This window comes from Otolemur garnettii, unplaced genomic scaffold (genome assembly GCF_000181295.1).
Source record: "Otolemur garnettii isolate 467f Iridium unplaced genomic scaffold, OtoGar3 scaffold00029, whole genome shotgun sequence".
NCBI classification, from domain to species: Eukaryota; Metazoa; Chordata; class Mammalia; order Primates; family Galagidae; genus Otolemur; species Otolemur garnettii.
In genome coordinates this window covers 15,086,988-15,106,942 of record NW_003852424.1, presented here as the reverse complement: position 1 = coordinate 15,106,942, position 19,955 = coordinate 15,086,988, and the positions used below count along the sequence as shown (strand labels likewise).

Sequence of the window (19,955 nt, the reverse complement as noted above, 5' to 3'; positions counted from 1 at the left end):
CTGGGCTGGATTCGAACTCACCAGCTCAGGTGTATGTGGCTGTCCGCTTGAGCAACAGGCGCCAAGCCTTTTTTTTTTGAAATAGAGTCTTACTTTGTCACCGCTGGTAGAGTGTTCTGGCATCATAGCTCACAGCAACTTCAGATTCTTGGGACTACAGGCACCCACCACAATGACCGGCTATTTTTAGATCTTGCTCTAGCTCAGGTGGTCTTGAATTTGTGAGCTTAGGCGATATACTCGCTTTGGCCTTCCGGAGTTCTAGGATGACTGGCTTGAGCCACCACGCCTGGCCCCTGTGATCTTATAAAAGGTATGGTGAGGCTGGGCGTGGTGGCTCATGCCTGTAATCCCAGCACTCTGTGAGGCCAAGGTGGGTGGATCGCTTGAGATCCTGAGTGTGAGACCAGCCTGAGCAGTGGTGAGACCTTGTTTCTAAAAAATAGCTGAGTGTTGTGGTCGGCACCTGTAGTCCCAGCTACTCAGGAGGCTGAGGCAAGAGGATCCCTTGAGCCCAAGAGTTTGAGCTTGCTGTGAGGTATGATGCCACAGCACTCTACTGAGGGCAACAAAGTAAGACTGTCTCAAACAAAAAAGGTATGGTGGCATCTTCCTCCCAGAAGAACCCCATTTCCACAATGTGGACACTCCCTTTCTGGTAGGTGGAAATTAAATATTCCTTAGCTCAAGGAGATACTGGGCTAAGAAGGGAGTGGAAAGGAACCTGGGGACCCCAACTGTACCGGGTGATGTTGATGTTTCTTGGGTATGAGGTGCTCCCTACAGGATGTGAGGAGAAAGGTCCTCAACTCTGGGTGGTTGTCCCCAAATTCATAACCTCGCTTTAATTACAAGAAAACAGACATGCTGAGGTCAGGACACCTGACCAGCCTCTTAGAGATTGTCCAGGGAACTAAAAATGTCTGAGGATAGCCCAGAGGACCCTGAGGATACTTATTGCAATGTGGGAACCTGGATGAAACTCTGGCACAAAAAAGAGAACATTAGGGAAGACTATTAACATCTAAATGAACTCTAGGGTTCAATTAACAGCAGTGCATCACTGTCAGTTTCTCAGTTGCGACCAGGGTCCCACAATTCTATGAGATGTTAAAATTAGAGAAAATACATTGATGATGAGATGCAGACTCTCTTGCAACTTTCCTGTAAATCTAAAGTTATTCGAAAATAAAAGGTATATTTTTAAAAAGTGTGATATGTCAGTCTTTCTCTACCCACAGCCCTCCATGGCTCCCACTTTCCTCAAGGTCAAAACCCACATCCTTCCACAAGCCCACCAGGTCTTGTCCGACTTGCCCCATCCCCTCCCACCCTCCTCTCCTCTGTCTCTTCCCCTCCTCACTCTGCTCCAGCCACATGGGCCTGCTTGCTGTGCCTCCAACATGCCAGGTATGGTCCTGCCTCTGGGCCTTTGCACAGGCTGTCTCCTTGCCTGGAATGGTTTTTCCCTAGACAGCCATGCAACTCAAGCCTATGTCTCCTGAAGTATATGCTCACATTTTACAAACTCAGCGAGTCACTATAGCCCCTCCCTTGCAGTGAAGTTCCTTTATTTCACATCAAATTAATTAATTATTTTTTTTTTTTTGAGACAGAGTCTCACAATGTTGTCCTTGGTAGAATGACATGGCATCACAGCTCACAGCAACCTCAAACTCTTGGGCTTGAGCAGGTCTCTTGCCTCAGCCTCCCAGTAGCTGGAACTACAGGTGCCCACCACAACGCCTGGCTATTTTCTTGTTCTTGTTGTTTAGCAGGGCTTGGCTGGGTTCAGGCTAAAGGTATCCTCCTGCCTCAGTCTGCTGAGTAGTTGGGACTACAGGTGCCCACCACGATGCACAGCTAGTTTGTCTATTTTTAGTAGACAGGCTGGTCTTGAAATCTTGAGCTCAGGCAATCTACCCTCCTTGGCCTTCCAGCTGTGAGCCACTGTGCCCAGCCTTTTTTTTTTTTTTTTAAAAGAAAGAGTCTCCCTTTATTGCCCCCGGTAGAGTTCCGTGGCAGCATAGCTTATAGCAACCTCTAACTCTTGAGCTCAAGTGATCCTCTTGCCTCACCCTCCCTAGTAGCTGGGACTACAGGCACCTGCCACATGCGCAGCTTGTTTTTTGGAGACAGGTCTTGGTCTTGCTCAGGCTGGTCTCAAACGCATCAGCTCAAGGGATCCACTCGCCTCAGCCTCCCAGAGTGCTTAGATTACAGGTGTGAGCAACTGCACCTGGCACGTCTGCCCTTTTTAAAAAATATTTATTTATTTATTTATTTTTTGAGAGAGGGTCTTACTCTGTCACCCTGAGTAGAGTGCTGCAGCATCATAACTCTTGAACTTAAGCGATCCTCTTGCCTGAACCTCCTGAGTAGCTGGGACTACAGGTGCCTGCCACAATACCTGGCTAATTTTTCTACTTTTTTTTTTTTTAACAGAGTCTTACTTTGTTGACCACAGTAGAGTGTTGTGGTGTCATAGCTCACAGCAACCTCTTGGGCTTAAGGGATTCTCTTGCCTCAGACTCCCAAGTAACTGAGACTAGAGGTGCCTGCCACAACACCTGGCTATTTTTAGGGACGAGGTCTCCCTATGACTCAGGATAGTCTCAAACTGGTGAGCTCAGGCAATCCACTCACCTCAGCCTCCCAAGTGCTATAATTACAAGTGTGAGCCACTGTGCCTGGCCTTTTTTTTTTTTTTTCTTCTTGAAGCAGAGTCTCATTCTGTCACCCTGGGTAGAGTGCCATGGCTTCATAGCTCACAGCAACCTCAAACTCTTTGGCTTCAGCAATCCTCTTGCCTCAGCTTCCCCAGTAGCTGTGACTACAGAAGCCCACCACAATGGCCATGTAATTTTTCCATTTTAGTAGACGGGGTGGTCTCGAACTCCTGATCTCAATCAATCCTTGCCATGGCCTTCCAGAGCACTAGGATTACAGGTATAAGCCACTATGTCTGGCCAAAACATTGAACTTTTTTTTTTTTTTTTTGGAGACAGAGTCTCACTGTCACCCTTGGCAGAGTGCTGTGGCATCACACCTCACAGCAACCTCCAAATCTTGGGCTTAAGTGATTCTCTTGCCTCAGACCTTCCAAGTAGCTAGGACTACAGGCGCCTGGGTCAACATCTGGGTATATATATATTTTTTTTAGAGACAGAGTCTCACTTTGTCACCCTCAATAGAGTGCTATGGCATCACAGCTCACAGCAACCTCCAACTCTTGGGCTTAGGTGGTTCTCTTGTCTCAGCCTCCCGAATAGCTGGGACTACAGGTGCCCACCACAACGCCTGGCTATTTTTTTTTTTGTTGCAGTTTGGCCAGGGCCGGGTTTGAACCCACCACCCTTGGTATATGGGGCCGGTGCCCTACTCACTGAGCCACAGGCACCACCCAATATCTGGGTATTTTTTTTGTTGCAGTTGTCATTGTTGTTTAGCTGGCCCAGGTCGGGTTTGAACCCACCAACCTAGGTGTATGTGGCCAGCACTCTACTCACTGAACTACAGGTGCCACCAACATTGAACTTTAAAAAGCTAAAGTGTATGATATGTGAATTCTGTCCTAATAAGGTTATTTATCAAAACAAGACAAAGCAAAGATGACAGGCAGGGCGTGGGGGCTCATACCTGTAATCCTAGCACCCTGGAAGGCCGAGGAAGGTAGATTGCTTGAGCTCACAAGTTTGAGCAGAAACAAGACCCCATCTTTAATAAAAATAGAAAAACGAAGGCAAGAGGATTGCTTAAGCCAGAGTTGGAGGTTGCTGTGAGATTTGATGCCATGGCATTCTACCCAGAATGACAGCTTGATGTTCTGTCTCAAAACAAAAACAAAACAAAACAGCAACAACAAGACAAAGCAAAGATGATAAAATAATTTCCTGCACAACTGGCAGGCAGGGCTGGGTGATGCATTTGATAACTGATTCAACTAAGGTACTAAGGTATAGGCAGAATGATAACAGAACTATTTGTAGAAGCAGTGGTAGCCATGGAGCAGCTATATGATGAAGATTAACTCAATTCACCCATGTCTATCCTGGGAGGCAGTGAGGTAACTGAGGTCACTGGGTAGATCTTTTGCTTCAGGTGTGTGGGCTGCACTGATGGGAACACCACCTCCTCCAGGAAGCCCTCCCTGCTGTCCCTGGGCTCTGCTGGACACACTGGACACCACTCGTTAGGGCCCCCTCTTTCTTTTTCATTTTTTTATTTTTTATTTTTTGTGGTTCACAAACTTTTTTTTTTTTTTTTTTGAGACAGCGCCTCAAGCTGTCACCCTGGATAGAGAGCAGTGGCATCACAGCTCACAGCAACCTCCAACTCCTGGGCTCAAGCGAGTCTCCTGCCTCCGCCTCCCAAGTAGCTGGGACTACAGGTGCCCGCCAAAACACCCGGCTATTTTTGGTTGCAGCCGTCATTGTTGTTTGGCAGGCCTGGGCTGGATTCGAACCTGCCAGCTCAGGTGTATGTGGCTGACGCCTTAGCCGCTTGAGCCACAGGCTCCGAGCCACAAACTTTTATTGATAATCATTTCATAAGATTGTTTACAAAAGATGTATTTTGTTTAACCAGAATTAAACATGGAAAACTCTGTATATAAATCTCCTTGTCTGCAAAAAAAAAAAAAAATCACTTCATAAGAACTAAGTAATTTAAGTTACAAATGGCACTTTCCTACTTTTTTTAATTATTATTTTAATTTTTTTTAGAGACAGAGTTTGTCACCCTTGGTAGTGCTGTGGCGTCACAGCTTATAGCAACCTCCAGCTCTTGGGCCTAGGCAATTCTCTTGCCTCAGCCTCCCGAGTAGAGGGCCCCCTCTTTCTTTGGGGGCAATTGTTGAGCCCCACATGCAGAGATAGGAGGTGAGTCTTCTTAGCTTGACAATGGTTCTGAGCTGAAATAGGAGTGGGGTTCGCCTCCTTCTCAACCCCATAGGCCAATGCCCTGTCCTGCTCTAATAGCAGGCAGGTGAGGGACTCCCAGGCCTCATCTCCTGGCAGCTCCTCCCCTCTACTCCTTAGTCATGCTGATTGGCCCATGTGGCTGTGTCCAGCCACCTGTTGCTGTTTGTCAGTGGGGCCACACTCCCCACACTCCAGCCCTGTCACAAGGCTCAGCGCAGTGGCTTGAGGGTAAGCAGGGCTGGGGGTGGTCGGTGCAGTGGTGTGGGTCCCCTTGGTCTGGGGGTGTCCCTGAGGTCCATGAGGATCCCCAACTCTTTTGGCTGCCCCCCACCCACACACCCAGGGCCAAACACTGGCCTTCCTACCCCTGGGCCCCTCCCCCACTCCATGCTCTAGGCCATTCCAAGTCTTGGCTTCCTAGGGATGGGGACACATTACTACCAGCAGCTGGAGGCCCCAGAGACCCCCCCCCCAAAGCAGGGTTTGACTTGAAACTCTTGCAACCCACAGCTAAAGCCTGTGTCTCCAGCCTCACTTTCCTCATTTGCCATAGGGAACACAGTTGGGCTAGATCTAGTTGCTGGGGCTTATACCTCTAGATTCGCAGGGTCAGGCAGGAGTTTTGGGTGCCAGGAATGGCCCAGAGGGAGACCCTATGGAAGCAAAGGCCTGGAAGGGGCTGTGCCATCTGCTGGCTTGTCCTGCTGGCCTCGGGCACAGATAAAAATAGTCCCTAGCCTTAGAGAACATGAGCTGACCCTGGGGCCAAGGGTTCTGGTTTGGGTTGTGCCATTGACTTATTGGTGTATAGCCTTGGGTGGGCTCCAGCTCTCTGGGCCCCAGCAGCCTTTGCTGCTGCACCCGTGGGTGCTGGGGCAGCCAGCAGAGGCTGGACTATAGAGCGGGGCCCCAAGGCAGGCATGTGGGGCTAGGGGAGGGTGCTCAGGGAGAATACCTAGGCCATGTCTGACATAAGGATGAATTTGTCAAGTGAAAGGTACTCAAGGCAGAGATAAGGGCTGGGATGTGGGAGCACAGGGGCCAGTTAACTCATGTCCATAGAGACACAGGTCAGGCCCAGGCCACAGCAGGGGCTCAGTACATGTAACACTCCTCTTCCCCACCTCTCCCAGGCAGCTCTGGATCTGCTGGATCCATGGCAACCAGAGGCTGGGAGGAGTTGGACAGAGGCCTAGGCAGCTGCCAGGCTGGCAAGGACCTCTCTGTGCTGGCTGAGCCCCAGGAGGACAGGGTTCGAGGTAGCCTTGGGGACTGGTAGGACAAAGCCCATCCCCAGGCATGCCCTTGAGCCAGGATGCTCATCTTCAGAGCAGAGCTTAGTCTCCCACATTGGACTGGCTTGAACTGTGGTCCCTCCGTCCAAACCTAGGTCCCTATTTCTGCCTCAGGGGGTTGTAAGGTGCCCCTGAGGATCACAGGTGCTAGCAGAATCCTACCTTATCACTAAAGTGCTCTTGCCTTTCGGTAAAGCTCTCTCTGAGCCCATCTCCTCTGTGAAATGGTAACTGTCACCTGCACTTCACTCAGCAGAGCCAGGGGTAGAATGTGGGGTTGGCCTAGGGGTCCCTGTCACCTTGACTCTCCCTCTGTTCCCCCCAACAGGGACATCCAGGCTGGCCGACCCTAGCAGCTGGCCCCATGTGAGTAGCTGGGGCCCTCTAAGTGATAGCCCAGGAGACCCTTGGAGTAGGGACGAACTGGTCAAGGTGGGTAGGAAAGGTTTGGGGCTGGAAGGAAACACCCAGAACGTCTGGTGATTTCCCACAGGACACTCAGGAGACCATGGGTGAAGGCAAAAGTGCAGATACCAGGCCCAAGAAGATAGAAAAGGAGCCTGCAGCCAGGGGTGCCCCAGGATCTGGGAAGGAGAAGCTAAAAGCTGGAGCAAGTCTGTTTGCAGGGGGCATGGGTGAGGGGGAATGGGCATGGGACAGCATAAGCCAGGTCCCTGAAGCTGGGTCCTTGGGTGGGCAGGGGGGGTGAGGGGATGTGACCCGGGTTTCTGCCTGGGTGGTATCCAGGTGTGGCAGGAAGCAACTAACTGGATTAGGAGCCTCCATTAATGCATGACACAAGCTGAGGCACCTAAGATTCAGCAAGTTATCATATAAAAGCATCTGGGTATCTGAAGACTGCACAGCCAGGTGTGGCAGAGCTGGGTTCAGGAAACAGGTGACCCCCTTCGCTGCTCCCATGCCTGGGGTGCGGGCTGCCTATACTTGTCTCCGCAGGCCCTCGCACTGCCCCTGCTCCCAAGAAGACACAGGCTGCTTCACCCCTGCAGCCACCACCACCACCTCCGGCCCTAAGCGAGGAGCTGCCCTGGGGGGAGGTGACACTCAACAAATGCCTGGTGCTGGCCTCCCTGGTAGCGCTTCTGGGCTCAGCTTTCCAGCTGTGCCATGGTGAGCAGAGCTTCCCAGAGGCAGCTTCCCACCCCTCCAGGAAAAGGCCTGGGCAGGCAGCCTCTTTTTTAGGGAGGGTCTTGTGCACCCTCATAGCCAGGCCTGCATCTTTCTCTAGAACATGACGCCCCATCTCCCCTTAAATGACGGGCCTTGTCATGTCCCCCTCACCCCATGATGGGCCAGTGAGCTGGACTTCTTTTCCCCTGCCCCCACCTTGTGCACTCTCTCCCTCCACAGGGATGGACCTGGTGTGCCCCATGGTCAAGACTTCCCCCCCATTGTGGACCCTGGGGGCCCTTCCCCTTCAAAAGTTGGGCCCTGTGCGTCCTCTTCCCCACTGATCTTGTACTTGGCTCTCCCCAGTCTGCTCTGCCGCCTTTCCTGCTCACTGCTAAGGAAGCTAGTGAGGGCCTCATTCCCCTACCTCAGGCAGGCCTGCCTCCTTCCCTTGGTAGGGATGCTCCTACAGCCCACCGAGAAAGAATGACTGGTCCTTTTGTGACGGGAAAAAGAGACCTTCCAAGAGAAGGTCTTGGAAGGTCTCTTTCTCGGAAGGATCCAGCCCAACATCAGCTAACCTGGTGGCAAGAGTAGCTCCATCTGTCTCGGAGAGAAGAGCTCTAGAGGTGAGGGAGGGACGAATGGTTGGTGGGTCCCTCCACTCTGGATGACTCTTGTCCTGCCCGTTCCCCGTAGACACAGTGGTTGGAGAAGTGGCTGTCCCACCGCCTGCCCCTGAGCTGTGGGCCCCACCAAGCTTGGTCCGGAAGGAGTCCACATCACTCCCAGTGAGCACTTCCTTCCAGTGACAGCGGGCAGTGGGGATTTTATCTAGAGGGAAAGGGGCCAGGCCTACTGCGGAGGTGGGCGCTGACCCCAGGACCACACTGTCTTGCAGCCTATGCCTACAGCGTGGGCGCCCCTACCTGGGCTGCCTGCACCCCAGGCAGAGGCGAGGGACAGGCCCAAGATTTCCAGGAATCGAAAGGCAACTGAGAAGGATGAGGAGGAACCTGGGAAGACCGCTGGGGAGGATTGCGCTCCCCTTGCAGATCGAGGACCCAAGGAGAGCCAGAGGAAGGTGGAGAAGCCGCGGGAGAGGCCGCGAAAGGAGGAGAGGTCAAGAAAAGAGGAGAGGCCGAGGAAGGAGAGGCCCCCAGCCTCCAGGAAGGCTAACAAAGGGAACTATCAGCCGTGGGCGCGAGACTTCCGGGATGCGGAGCACAGCAAGAGACAGCCTTGGGCCTCCCCACATCGCCCCAGTGAGCAGCACCGGCCTTTGGGCCGCCAAAAGCATATCACAGGCAAGGGGCGAGACTGAGCCGGCCTGGGTTATGCGCACTAGTTCCCGAACCACTTCACTCTTGGCTGTGGCTCCACAGCTCAGCAAAATAAAGCGAGTGCTGCGGCCGCCGCGTTGCCTGCTCTTTTGAGCCTGGACCCAGAACCAAGCACTGGGCCTGAATGATGGGGTTGAGGCGCTGCAGACGGGGAAAAAGACAGTGGGAGTGCAAGGACAGCAAAGGAAGTCCCGCGGCTCCCAAACACGTACAAACACCTCAGCCAGGTGGTGACCAGATTACCAGGTGACCAGGTCTTTATTGAGATGATGCTTAGGGTACGAATAAATACGGGGAGGGGCGCACCGGGCTCCTGAGGACAGCAGTACGTACAGCGTGAGCTCACCGGCAGCCGCACTCCGTGGCCACCATGTTGGGCACGTGGTGCGCACTGATGCGCTCCTCCGACAGGCTGATCAGGAGCTTGCCGGCATACGCGGTAGGCACACAGCAGGGTGGGCGCGCTAGGGCGGCCCCGCGGGCCTGCATTTTGAGCAGTAGCACTACATGGTTGCCATAGCGCGGGTTGCGGTCGGACTGCGGCCAGCCGCACGCGCCCTGGCAGTTGTTGGCCTGGTATGTCTCCGGGATAAGCACCGAGCGCTCGGCGCGGAGGTCCACGCTGAGCTCCCGCAGCGCGCACGGCCCGTCGGTGGTGGCAGTCCCAGCGCTGCGCTGCGCCCGCCCCGGCCCGCGCAGGTCCCGCCCACGCCACTCTGCCCGTAGCCCCTGCAGCGCCTTCAGGAGGAGCAGCGCGCGCAGTGGCCCGCCGGGGCCGCCAGAGTCTCCCGGGCACAGGGCAAGCAGACGCGCTAGCAGCGGGACTGCGGCCGGCGGCAGGCCTGGAAGGCCGCGCAGCTCGGCGGCCGCCGCTTGTAGCTCGGCAGCCACTCGTCGCGTCAGGCTCTCAGTCCACGGAGCCGATGTTGGGCTCTGAGGCGCCGCGCGGTCTGCGTCTGCTACAGGCGGCAGCAGCAGTAGCAGCGGCTCCTCGCCGTCGAGCATGCGCTCCAGTGCCGCGGGGTCCGACAGGTTGACCAGGCCCTGCGGAAAACTGGCCAGCGCATCTGGGTCCAGGGACAGGCGCGGCGCTGAGGCCTGGGCCGGGAAGACCCTCAGCGCGCGCACTAGGCGCGTAAGCGTCTCCAGGAAGGGGTCCGCGCTGGGCGGCGGCTCCTCAGGCCCCCGGGACGGCCTGAAACCCGTCGTGGGGCGAGTTAAAAGCGGGCGCCAGGCAACGCCTCCCCCACCACCCTCGCTACCCCCACCTGGGCCTGCGCACACCTGGGCGGCGGAAAGGGCACTGTATCCAATTGGCCTTGCGCGGGGAGCGGCGTGAGCTGGGACCCGGGCAATAGGAGCAGGGCGGGAGTCATCCGCGTGAAGCAGCGGGGGTTGTCGGCAAACAGCAACACTTGCAATTGGGTGGTACTCAGAGGGGAATCTGCGCAGGCGGCGCGGGGCGGCTCAGGCGCTGGGGGCCCTGAGCAGCTGCCACCGCCCCACTCTTTGCTGTGACTTACCGTCTCCGCGGGACCTCAGGGTCAAGGCGAGCCCGGAGCCGCGCCAGGCTTCTTCCGGGCGGTCCAGGGCCAGTGCCAGGTAGCGGGTGTCCCGGGACGGGCAGAGCCTCTGCGGGGAGGGGCCCGGCCTGGCTGGATGGGGTGGCAGCGCCGCCGTGCCCAACCCTGCTCTCCTTCCTCCTACCACCCGGTCCCAAATCCAGACTTGACTCAGCCCTCCTATGAAGTGAACCTTCTAACAAATCCGGTCCCCTCCCCAGCAGAGAGGGCTCCTGGGGGGCCCCGGGCGTGCACCTCCCTGGTACCTGGGTGCCGGGCAGCCCAGCCCCAGCGACAGTGACCTCGGGGCCGCGCCCGGTGTACAGCACCAGCAGCGCCAGTTCTGGGGGACCAGCTCCTCCAAGTGGGGGTTCTTGGAACCTCAGCGAGGGTATTGGCTCCCAGGTCACTGCAGCCACAACGGGATGCCTGAGCAACAAGAGCCTAGGCACCCTCCCCACCTGCCCATCTGTCACCTGTCCTGCAGGAAGAGCCCCTACCCCACCCAAGAGCCATCCTTGCAGCTCTGGACTTTAGGACACTGATGCATGGTCCTCTCTGCTGCTTCTCCCAGCCAGGGAGGAGTGACCGTCCAGTGGAGAGTGGCAATATCAGGGTTCTGGTGGGGTCACCACCTTGGAGCCTCCGAGGCTGGGAAGGTCCCAGGAGCAGGCTGTCTGGGGTATGGGGACAACTTTTTTTTTTTTTTTTTTTAAAGAGATAAGAGTCTCACTTGATTGCCCTCAGTAGAATGCTCTGGCGCACAGCTCACAACCACCTCCAATTCCCGGGCTTAGGCCATCCTCTTGCCTCAGCCTCCCACCTAGCTGGAACTACAGGCACGTGCCAAAACACCTAGCTATTTTTTTGTAGCAGTTTGGCTGGGGCTGTGTTCAAACCTGCCACCCTCGGTATCTGGGGCCAGTGCTCTACCCACCAGGGATCTGTGCAACTTCTGACCCCAGACAGGACGGTGATACCTACCCCCCAGGGCAGAGACTGGTGGGGATGGATCTCTCCAGTACCCAATCTTTCTGGGGAGGACCCTGGGCCCACCTACCTTCCTCCAGGTGCAGGACTAGCAGCTGCTGCCCCTGTGGTGCCCCCAGCCAGGCCCCAAGGCGCTGTAGAAGGAGCAAGGCAGCCTGCTTGTCGCCTGGGTTGCAGACCCCAAAGGTGGCCAAGTCTTGGGGCCCCCAGTGAGCCTGCTGCACAGCCCTCAGGAAGGCCCACTCATAGCTGCTCAGGGACCCTGCCACCTGCACGGGGGCTCCACTGTGGTTGCTGTCTCCACCCAGAGTCACCAGGCACAGGGGATCCCCTCGGCTGCCTGATGGCTGCCAGTCCCAATCTTTGTGAAAGATGAGACCCCCTGTGCTGGCAGCTGGCTCTGCTGCTCTAGGGGTCCCAGCTGCCAGCAGCAGAGCCAGGAAAGGGAGAGGCAGGCCATGCATCATGGGTGCTACCAGAGGAGGCACTGCCCTGGCTTAAATGAGACAAGCCGAGGGTGGGATGTTATCTCCTCTGTGGTGACCTTGGGGGACAATGCCCAGCACCCCCAGAGCCCAAGCCCAAGCAGCCTTCTCAAAGAGCCCTTTCTGTACTGGGCCCCAAAGCCTATCTCCCCTTACTGTCCTTGAGGGCCCCTCCAGAGGGGGAAGGGACTTGCTGGGCTGCCAGATGGTAAACAGTGGCAGGTCTGGTACTAGGGAGGGGAGAGACCAAATGTCCTAGTGTTCAGGCCCTTGGGTGGGTGGGCCTGGAGGGTGGCCCTGAATTCAGCTTGGTCTTCCCACCCCTGGGGAGCTGCCTAGAGGCTTCCAAGGGCATTGAGTAGTTTGGTTTCCCCTCCCAAATAGTGGGCCCCCAGACCCATTCCTGGCTGGCTGGCAGATGCTGGTAGGTTTGTTCTCCATGGGGTGGCCTCCAGGAACCAGCTGCCACCCCAGCTATGTACAAGGATCCTCCAGTAGCTGCATGGTCTCCACAGTTGGACCCCATCTGGTACAGGGAGCATTCAATAGCAGCCCTCTGAGTCCCATAGCACCACACTTAACACATCATTCCTGCCACAAGTGGGGGAGGCTGTTTACTGAGCTCAGAACAGTACAAAAGATGAAAATTCTCTTGTGAGAAACTGCAGGAACACAGAACACCAGGCTTGCTGGGCAAAGGGGTCACTACTTAGTTGGTTGGGGGAGGAGGAGGTATATTCCCAGGGCCTTCGGAAGGAAGTGGGGGCCTCAGCATTGGAGGCATGGGAGTTGGGGGGTGTACCCCAGGATTTGAGGGGTGTACCCCAGGGGGCTGAGGGTGGACCCCAGGAGCTGGAGGATGGACACCAGGAGCTGAGGGGTGGACCCCTGGGGGCTGAGGGTGGATCCCTGGGGCTTGGGGGTGGACCCCCGGGGCCTGGGGGTGAACTGCAGTAGTTGAAGGATGTACTCCAGGGGCCTGGGGATGAACCCCAGCTGATGGAGGAGGGTGGACTCCTGGGGCTGGTGGGTGGACCCCTGGAGCTGGGGGATGGACCCCGGGAGCTGGAGGGTGGACCCCAGATGCTGGTGGGTGGACCACTGGTGCCGGGGGATGGACCCCAGGGGCTGGGGGATGAACCCCGGATGTGGGAGGGTGGACCACTGGTGCTGGAGGGTGTACCCCAGGAGCTGGGGGGTGGACCCCAGATGTGGGAGGATGGACCACTGGTGCTGGGGGGTGGACCCCAGGGGCTGGTGGGGGCAGCTGGGGAGGTCCTGGGGGCCCTGAGGGTGCAGGCCCTGTGGGGGGCATGGGGGGCAGGGGCAGGCCCCCAGGTGGGGGTGGTGGCAAAGACTCAGGCAAAGGAGGCCGAGGAGGCAACCCATTCATCAGTGGGGGTGGAGGCCGCTTCACCCCAGGAGGCCCAGCAGGAAGGCTGGGTGGAGCTGGGGGCTTCTCCATCTTAAAGTGGAACTGGAGGAAAAACTAGAGAGAGAAACAAGAGGATCAGCAGGACCGCTGCTATGGAGGTGAGGCCTGCCAGGGCAGCTGCCATGAGGCCCCAAGCTACCCGGGACTTGCCATAACTGACCTGCTTGGTTTCTCTGTTCCAGTGAGTCCAAAACTTGCCTTCAGCCTTGTCGATCTCTCTGCTAGGTACCTAGGAGGATTGGGGGGGAAGGTGGGCAGAGAGGGCTCCTGGTCTCTGGCCTTCAGAACCATGAGGGCCCAAGGCCGCAGGGCTGACATTCAGGCAAGAAATTTAAGGGAGCCTGAGGTGCCAGTTTCCTGTGTCCTCCAAGGGGACTCCTCCTTAGAACCCCAGGGGAAGGCCCAGCCCAACAAAGTGTTTTAGTTGGGACAAGGTTCACTTAAAGAGTAAGATAGACTCTAGCTCAGTTGCTTACCAATTCCACCACCCTGAGAAGACTGCAGTCTATGTCACTTGTCACTGGCCCATGCACAGGACACAGGCTACTGTAATCCCTCAAACAGCCTGGCCTGGGAGAAGGGGGTGTTAAGTAACTTGGCCAAAACGTCACAGACCCACTTGTTGAGCCCACGTCAGGGTCTGTACTTTGTGGGCACAGTGGGAATCACTAGAGGCACCTCCTGAGAAAAAGGGAATGCTCAGAGGGGATACCACCACCAGAGGGGATAAACACCCTGGAATGAACTGGCAGTTGCCTCAACCTGAACTGTACAGACCCCTCTTTTTTGAGACAGGTCTTACTCTGCTGCCCTGGGTAGAGTGCTGTGCCGTCATAGCTCACAGCAACCTCAAGCTCTTGGGCTCAAGTGATCCTCTTGCCTCAGCCTTTGGAGTAACTAGTACTAAAAGCACCTGCCACAATGCCCAACTAGTTTTTTTTTGCAATTTTTTTTGGCCAGGGTTGGGTTTGAACCCGCCACTTCTGACATATGGGGCTGGCGCCCTACTCCTTGAGCCACAGGCACTGCCCCATGCCCAACTAGTTTTTTCCATTCTTTTTTTAGAAGAGATGGGATTGGCTCGGCGCCTATAGCTCAACCGGCTAAGGCGCCAGCCACGTACACCTAGGGTGGCAGGTTCGAATCCCCAGCCCGGACCCGCCAAACAACAATGACGGCTGCAACCAAAAAATGGCCGGGTGTTGTGGCGGGCGCCTGTGGTCCCAGCTACTTGGGAGGCGGAGGCAAGAGACTCGCTTGAGCCCAGGAGTTGGAGGTTGCTGTGAGCTGTAATGCCACGGCACTCTGCCCAGGGGGACAGCTTGAGGCTCTGTCTCAAAAAAAAAAAAAAAAAAAAAAAAAGAAGAGATGGGATTTCACTCTTGCTCAAGCTGGTCTCAAACTCCTTAGCTCAGGCAATCCACATGCCTTGGCCTCCCAGAGTGCTCAGATTACTGGCGTGAGCCACCACACCTGGCCTATAGACTCTTCTTGATCCCATGTCTCATGGGGTCTTGGGGGACCCCAGCAGTTATGCTACCTTGAAGGCAATGGTCTCATAGGGCTCTGCAGCCATTAGCAAATATTGCCAGCGCCGGTCTGGGGGCTCGATCCTCTGCTCATAGGCAGACATGAATCGGTGGCGGGGCATGATGCCCTCAGCAATCTCAGGGTAGTCGATCTGTGGAGACACAACCAGGTGACAACACTGCTCTTCAGGCGGTACCTCTGGGACCCCCTCCTCTCACACCTGGCACCTGGGGTCTTATCTCACCTGGAAGAGAAGGCTCTGCTGGCCCATCTCTGAGTCCCTCTGCTTGGTCACTGCAACACACAAAAGCCTTGGGTCAGGGCTGGCTCACTGCCCTAGCTAACTGTGCCCACTCAACAGGGGAGCAGGTCACCGGGAGGGTTCTCCACTAACAGCAGCCGGGCCCGGGGACTCTGTGCTACAGGTGAGGCAAAGGTGTGACAAGGCCAGATCACCTACCCTAGATCATTTAAGACAGGAGTTGGAGGGTCCTCCTCAAGGCCTGCCAGCAAATGCTGTTCAAAGGGGTGCTTAGTCTCATAGCCCCTAGAGGCCTTGGCACTGGCCTTGCCTCTCCCCTTGGGTACTGGGACACCAGAGGGCAGAAGCCAGGGACTTCATGACTGGGACCCAATTGGGGCCAGCCTGAATCCCAGCACTGTACATGGAGGCCTTGTACATCAGAATTCAGCTCCTAGGTGTGGTAGTTTCATCCCTGCAGGGCCACCTGTCTTCTAGCTGTCCTTCATGTGGCCCCAGGGCACATCATGCTCCCTGTCTCCCCAGTGCACTGAGAACAGGCCTAGGGGCTCCAGCCAGCCCTTGTTCCTCAAGCAGACCCTGGGACTATAGGGTCCTGTCTGTGGTATTAGCACATCAGATACCCCACCTTCTATGAAGAACACTTGCTGGGTAGGTTGCCTTCCTTCCTCTCCAACTCCAGAAACACAATCCCTATGTTCCAATCTGAATGCTTAACCAGTTTCTGAAATAGCCAAACTGAGAACCTACCCTCTGCTAAGGGTCCCCACTCACTAAGCTGCCTCCTAGACAAATTCTCTTTCCTCTTCTGAGTTTCAAGTTCAAGGAGGACATGCCAGGGCCCCAATGCCCTCCCATGAGATCGCATGATGCCCTAATAGGAGAATAAGAGCACAGAGGGGAAGCCAAGCTCCACATATCAGTGCCCAGGGCACACATGGGCCAGCAGGGTGAGGAGGGTGTGGACCCTGGCTCAGCCAGGAAAGGGACTACCAGACAGGATGGATGCTTGCCCAGCCCAGCCTAACAGCTCTTAGACATTGGGAGAGGTTATAGATGGGTAAGGGATGGCCTCAAAGGACAGAGCACAATAGTGCTAAGGCTCAGGGATGAGGGTGTCAGGGTCCCAGCTTCTGTGCTGGAGCCCAAAGAGTTCATTCATGCTGTGACAGCAGCTGCTAGCTGGTGCTGTTCCAGACAGACTTACCTTTGTAGCCTGGGCGGCCAATCTTCACAAACTTCTTCACCTCCACCTTGACCTTCTCAGGTGCAGGCTGGGCAGGGGCCTCCTTCGCCTCCTTGGCTGCTCGCCGGGCCCTACAGGCAGAACAGACCCAGCATTGGGGCCCCTCCCCATGCAGACTACCAAGGCCACGGGCCCTAGTGCTGGCAGTCCCTTTGCCCCGACCTTGGAGCTCATCTATTCTGGGATGAAGCAGTGATAGGTTCTTGTCACACTCCCCATTGTCTCTTGCTGGGGCCCTTTAAAAAACTCCACGCCTCTTTATTCTCCAATACTGATCAGAGACCTGACTCTAGCCCCAGGCACAGGCTACTCTGGTTTCACCATCTGGTAACTGGGACTTGAGGGGTTCACAGAGACCATCAGCTATCAGAAGGGATGTGAGGTACTCACAAGTTGGTTTGGTGCTTCTTTCCTTGGGTATGTGCGAGATAGCTTCCCTGGAGTGGAAAAGGAAAAGGATAATTCAAGGATAAGTGCACAGGCTCAGGATGCAGGTCTCCATTCCAAAGTTGGGCCATTGCTAAGACCCTGTCAGGGCAGGCACTATGCTTTGAGTGGTGCACCCAGAGATGAGACAGGGCTTGTCCCAGGGACTAAGTGACTAGAGAGGCCTGGAGCAAAGAGGGTCCCAGTGCTAGAAAGACCAATTCTAACAGGTGTGAAGGGGGGAAGGGAAGTCTGAGGAATATCAGTGCTCAGGAGTGTATGGGATGCTCCTAGGCACATACATGTGGATCCACCTGGGCTGGGAACAGCTGCTCAACAATGAACATGTCCTGTGACCCCATTACTCCATCTTGAGAGTACCCACATGGACAGGATACAGTGATCTATGGGGGATTGCACGAGGGGTGACCCTGCAACCCCTTAGGGGACAATGAGCAATGTCTGGGTCGCTGCTCAGCACCAACAGTGCCCAGAATGGCCCCATCCCAGAGAATCATCCAGATGTCAGGCAGAGGGAAATAGCTCTCCTCAGCACTGTCTTGCAGTAGTGAATGAATTGGGAAGCAAACCAAAACAAAACCTATCCCTTAGGGAATGAATTAGTCCAATGTGAATTGACAGTCCAACAGATGAAGTGAGACTTGAATGATCTTATGACTTTTTTTTTTTTTTTGAGACAGTCTTATTATGTCGCCCTAGGTAGAGTACTACTGTGATGTCACAGCTCACAGCAACCTCAAACTTTTGGGCTTAAGCAATTCTCTCGCCTCAATCTCCCAAGTAGCTGGGACTACAGGCGCCCACCACTATGCCTAGCTATTTTTTGGGGGGTTTTTTGAGACAGAGCCTCAAGCTATCCCCCTGGGTAGAGTGCTGTGGCATCACAGCTCACAGCAACCTCCAACTCCTGGGCTCAAGCGATTCTCCTGCCTCAGCCTCCCAAGTAGCTAGGACCACAGGCACCCACCACAACACCTGGCTATTTTTGGTTGCAGCTGTTATTGTTGTTTGGCAGGCCCAGGCTGGATTTGAACCCGCCACCTTAGGTGTATGTGGCTGGCACCTTATCCACTTGAGCCACAGGCACCGAGCTTAGCTATTTTTTTGTTGCAGTTGTCATTGTTGTTTAGCTGGCCTGGGCCGGGTTCAAACCTGCCACCCCGGTATATGTGCCTGGTGCTGTAACTCTGCTATGTACGGGTGCCAAGCCAATCTTATACCTTTTTTTTTTTTTTTTTTTTTTGCGGTTTTTGGCCAGGGCTGGGTTTGAACCCGCCCCCTCCGGCATATGGGCCTGGCGCCCTACTCCTTTGAGCCACAGGCACTGCCCCGATCTTATGACTCTTAAATGATCTGAAGCCACATCCAGCTAACTGTATCTCAAAACCACAATGTAACCTGAAAAAGCCAGTTCCAAGTGATGAGTATTTGTTATTATTTGTGGGAGACTCAAGACAAAAGGCTTGTGATAGTATCTATTATGGCTACACTTCCTGCTCACAGACACATGTTTATGTGAGATGTGGTATCAACAGTGTTCAAAGAAAGTAAGAGAATGTCACCCAGCAACCAGCAGTATACTGGGGCTAGAGGTATTGGATGGAGCTGGGGACAAGGGTACTCAGCCTATATCCAGAGCACTCATAGAAAGGCATGACTTAAAGCAAATGCCCCAGTGAGCGAGTAGTTCTGAGTGGGAGGTCTAGGCTTTTTTTTTTTGAGACAGAGTCTCATTTTGTCGCCCTTGGTAGAATAACATGGCGTCACACAGCTCACAGAAACCTCAAGCTCTAGGGCTTAAGCGATTCTCTTGCTTCAGCCTCCCAAGTAGCTGGGACTATAGGCGCCCGTCACAATGCCTGGCTACTTTTAGAAATGAAGTCTCTCGCTCTGGCTCAGGCTGGTCTCAAACCTGTGAGCTCAGGCAATCCACCTGCCTTGGCCTCCCAGAGTGCTAGGATTACTCCGCTGGGCCTTTTTTTTTTGAGACAAGAGTCTCATTCTGTCACCCTGGGTAGAGTTCTGTAGTGTCATAGCTCACAGCAACTTCAAACTACTTAGGCTCACGTGATCCACTTGCCTCTGCTTCCTGAATAGTTGGGACTATAGGCGTGACCCTGAGTCACTTTCCTCTGCTACCTAAGTAGTTGGGACTATAGGCGTCTGCCACAATGCCCAGCTTATTTTTTTTTTTTAGAGATAGAGTCTTATTTTATCGCCCTCGGTAGAGTGCTGTGGTGTCACAACACACAGCAATCTCCAACTCCTGGGCTTAGGCAATTCTCTTGCTTCAGCCTTCCGAGTAGCTGGGACTACAGGCACCTGCCACAATGCATGGCTATTTTTTTTGTTGCAGTTTGGCTGGGGCCAGGTTCGAACCCGCCACCCTCAGTATATGGGGCCGGTGCCCTACCCACTGAACCACAGGTGCCGCCCTGCCAAGCTTATTTTTAGAGACAGGGTCTTGCTTTTGCTCAGGCTGGTCTCTAACTCCTGAGCTCAGGCGATTCACCTGCCTCAGCCTCCAAGAATACTAGGATTACAGGCATGAGCCACTGTGCCTGGCTGGGTCTAAGCTTTTAATACAGTCTCACAGGACAGGTGTGGTGGCTAAGATGTATGGGACCCCCAGCACACAACTAGAGACTGGGTGTCATAGCACTGGGGAGGAAGTTGTGGTGTAGGGCAGCACCGAAGGAAGCCTGGCCCAGAGGAGACCCACAAAAGCAAAGAGAACACACCTCGTTGTTGTGAAGCGTCAGGCAGAGTTTGCATTCATATGAACCCAGGTGGTTTTTCATAAAATATGGGTCCTGAGGAGGAAAGAAACACCCTGGTTAGATACCACACGCACACTGAGCTGTTGCTGCCCCACGTTCAGAGCACAGCTCTCCCTCATGTCCAGACAAGTACTTTTTATTTTTGAGACAGAGTCTTAAGCTGTCACCCTGGGTAGAGTGCTGTAGTGTCACAGCTCACAGCAACCTCCAACACTTGGACTCAAGTGATCCTCTTGCTTCAGTTTTTCCATTTTTAGTAGAGATGGAGTCTTGCTTTTGGTCAGGCTGGTCTCGAACTCGTGAGCTCAAGCTATCTACTTGCCTCTATCTCCTAGAGTGCTAAGATTATAGCCATAAGCCACTATGCCTGGCCTAGTCAAATTTTTTTTTTTTTTGAGACAGAGCCTCAAGCTACCCCCCTGGGTAGAATACCGTGCCATCACAGCTCACAGCAACCTCCAACTCCTAGGCTCAAGTGAGTCTCCTGCCTCTGCCTCCCAAGTAGCTGGGACTACAGGTGCCCACCA

The 19,955-nt window shown here is 54.8% G+C and overlaps 3 protein-coding genes across 5 annotated transcripts in view; 1 reads left to right on the top strand and 2 right to left on the bottom strand.

Annotated features, from left to right (window-relative positions):
• The first annotated feature begins 6,078 nt into the window (after nt 1-6,078).
• On the top strand, nt 6,079-8,672 carry JSRP1 (junctional sarcoplasmic reticulum protein 1). Its single transcript, XM_003788859.1, has 6 exons — nt 6,079-6,181; nt 6,546-6,583; nt 6,711-6,831; nt 7,175-7,348; nt 8,048-8,139; nt 8,250-8,672. Exons 1-6 carry the CDS (start codon nt 6,079-6,081, stop codon nt 8,670-8,672), a joined length of 951 nt encoding a protein of 316 aa, XP_003788907.1.
• Nucleotides 8,673-8,990: 318 nt separating this feature from the next.
• On the bottom strand, nt 8,991-11,803 carry AMH (anti-Mullerian hormone). Its single transcript, XM_003788712.3, has 5 exons — nt 11,314-11,803; nt 10,520-10,662; nt 10,215-10,323; nt 9,976-10,135; nt 8,991-9,886 (listed from the first exon to the last, which is right to left on the bottom strand). Exons 1-5 carry the CDS (start codon nt 11,708-11,710, stop codon nt 9,034-9,036), a joined length of 1,662 nt encoding a protein of 553 aa, XP_003788760.2. The 5' UTR covers nt 11,711-11,803; the 3' UTR covers nt 8,991-9,033.
• Nucleotides 11,804-12,316: 513 nt separating this feature from the next.
• Nucleotides 12,317-19,955, bottom strand: part of SF3A2 (splicing factor 3a subunit 2) — a 14,625-nt gene continuing 6,986 nt past the window's right edge. For all 3 annotated transcript variants that reach the window (XM_003788711.3, XM_023512507.1, XM_023512506.1), the window contains exons 3-9: nt 19,390-19,461; nt 16,592-16,638; nt 16,163-16,272; nt 14,938-14,987; nt 14,704-14,844; nt 13,324-13,392; nt 12,317-13,217 (exon numbers count right to left, since the gene is read on the bottom strand). In XM_003788711.3, coding sequence (XP_003788759.1) covers nt 12,438-13,217; nt 13,324-13,392; nt 14,704-14,844; nt 14,938-14,987; nt 16,163-16,272; nt 16,592-16,638; nt 19,390-19,461 — 1,269 coding nt within the window. In that variant the 3' untranslated portion in view covers nt 12,317-12,437. The remainder of the gene's footprint in view (nt 13,218-13,323; nt 13,393-14,703; nt 14,845-14,937; nt 14,988-16,162; nt 16,273-16,591; nt 16,639-19,389; nt 19,462-19,955) is intronic.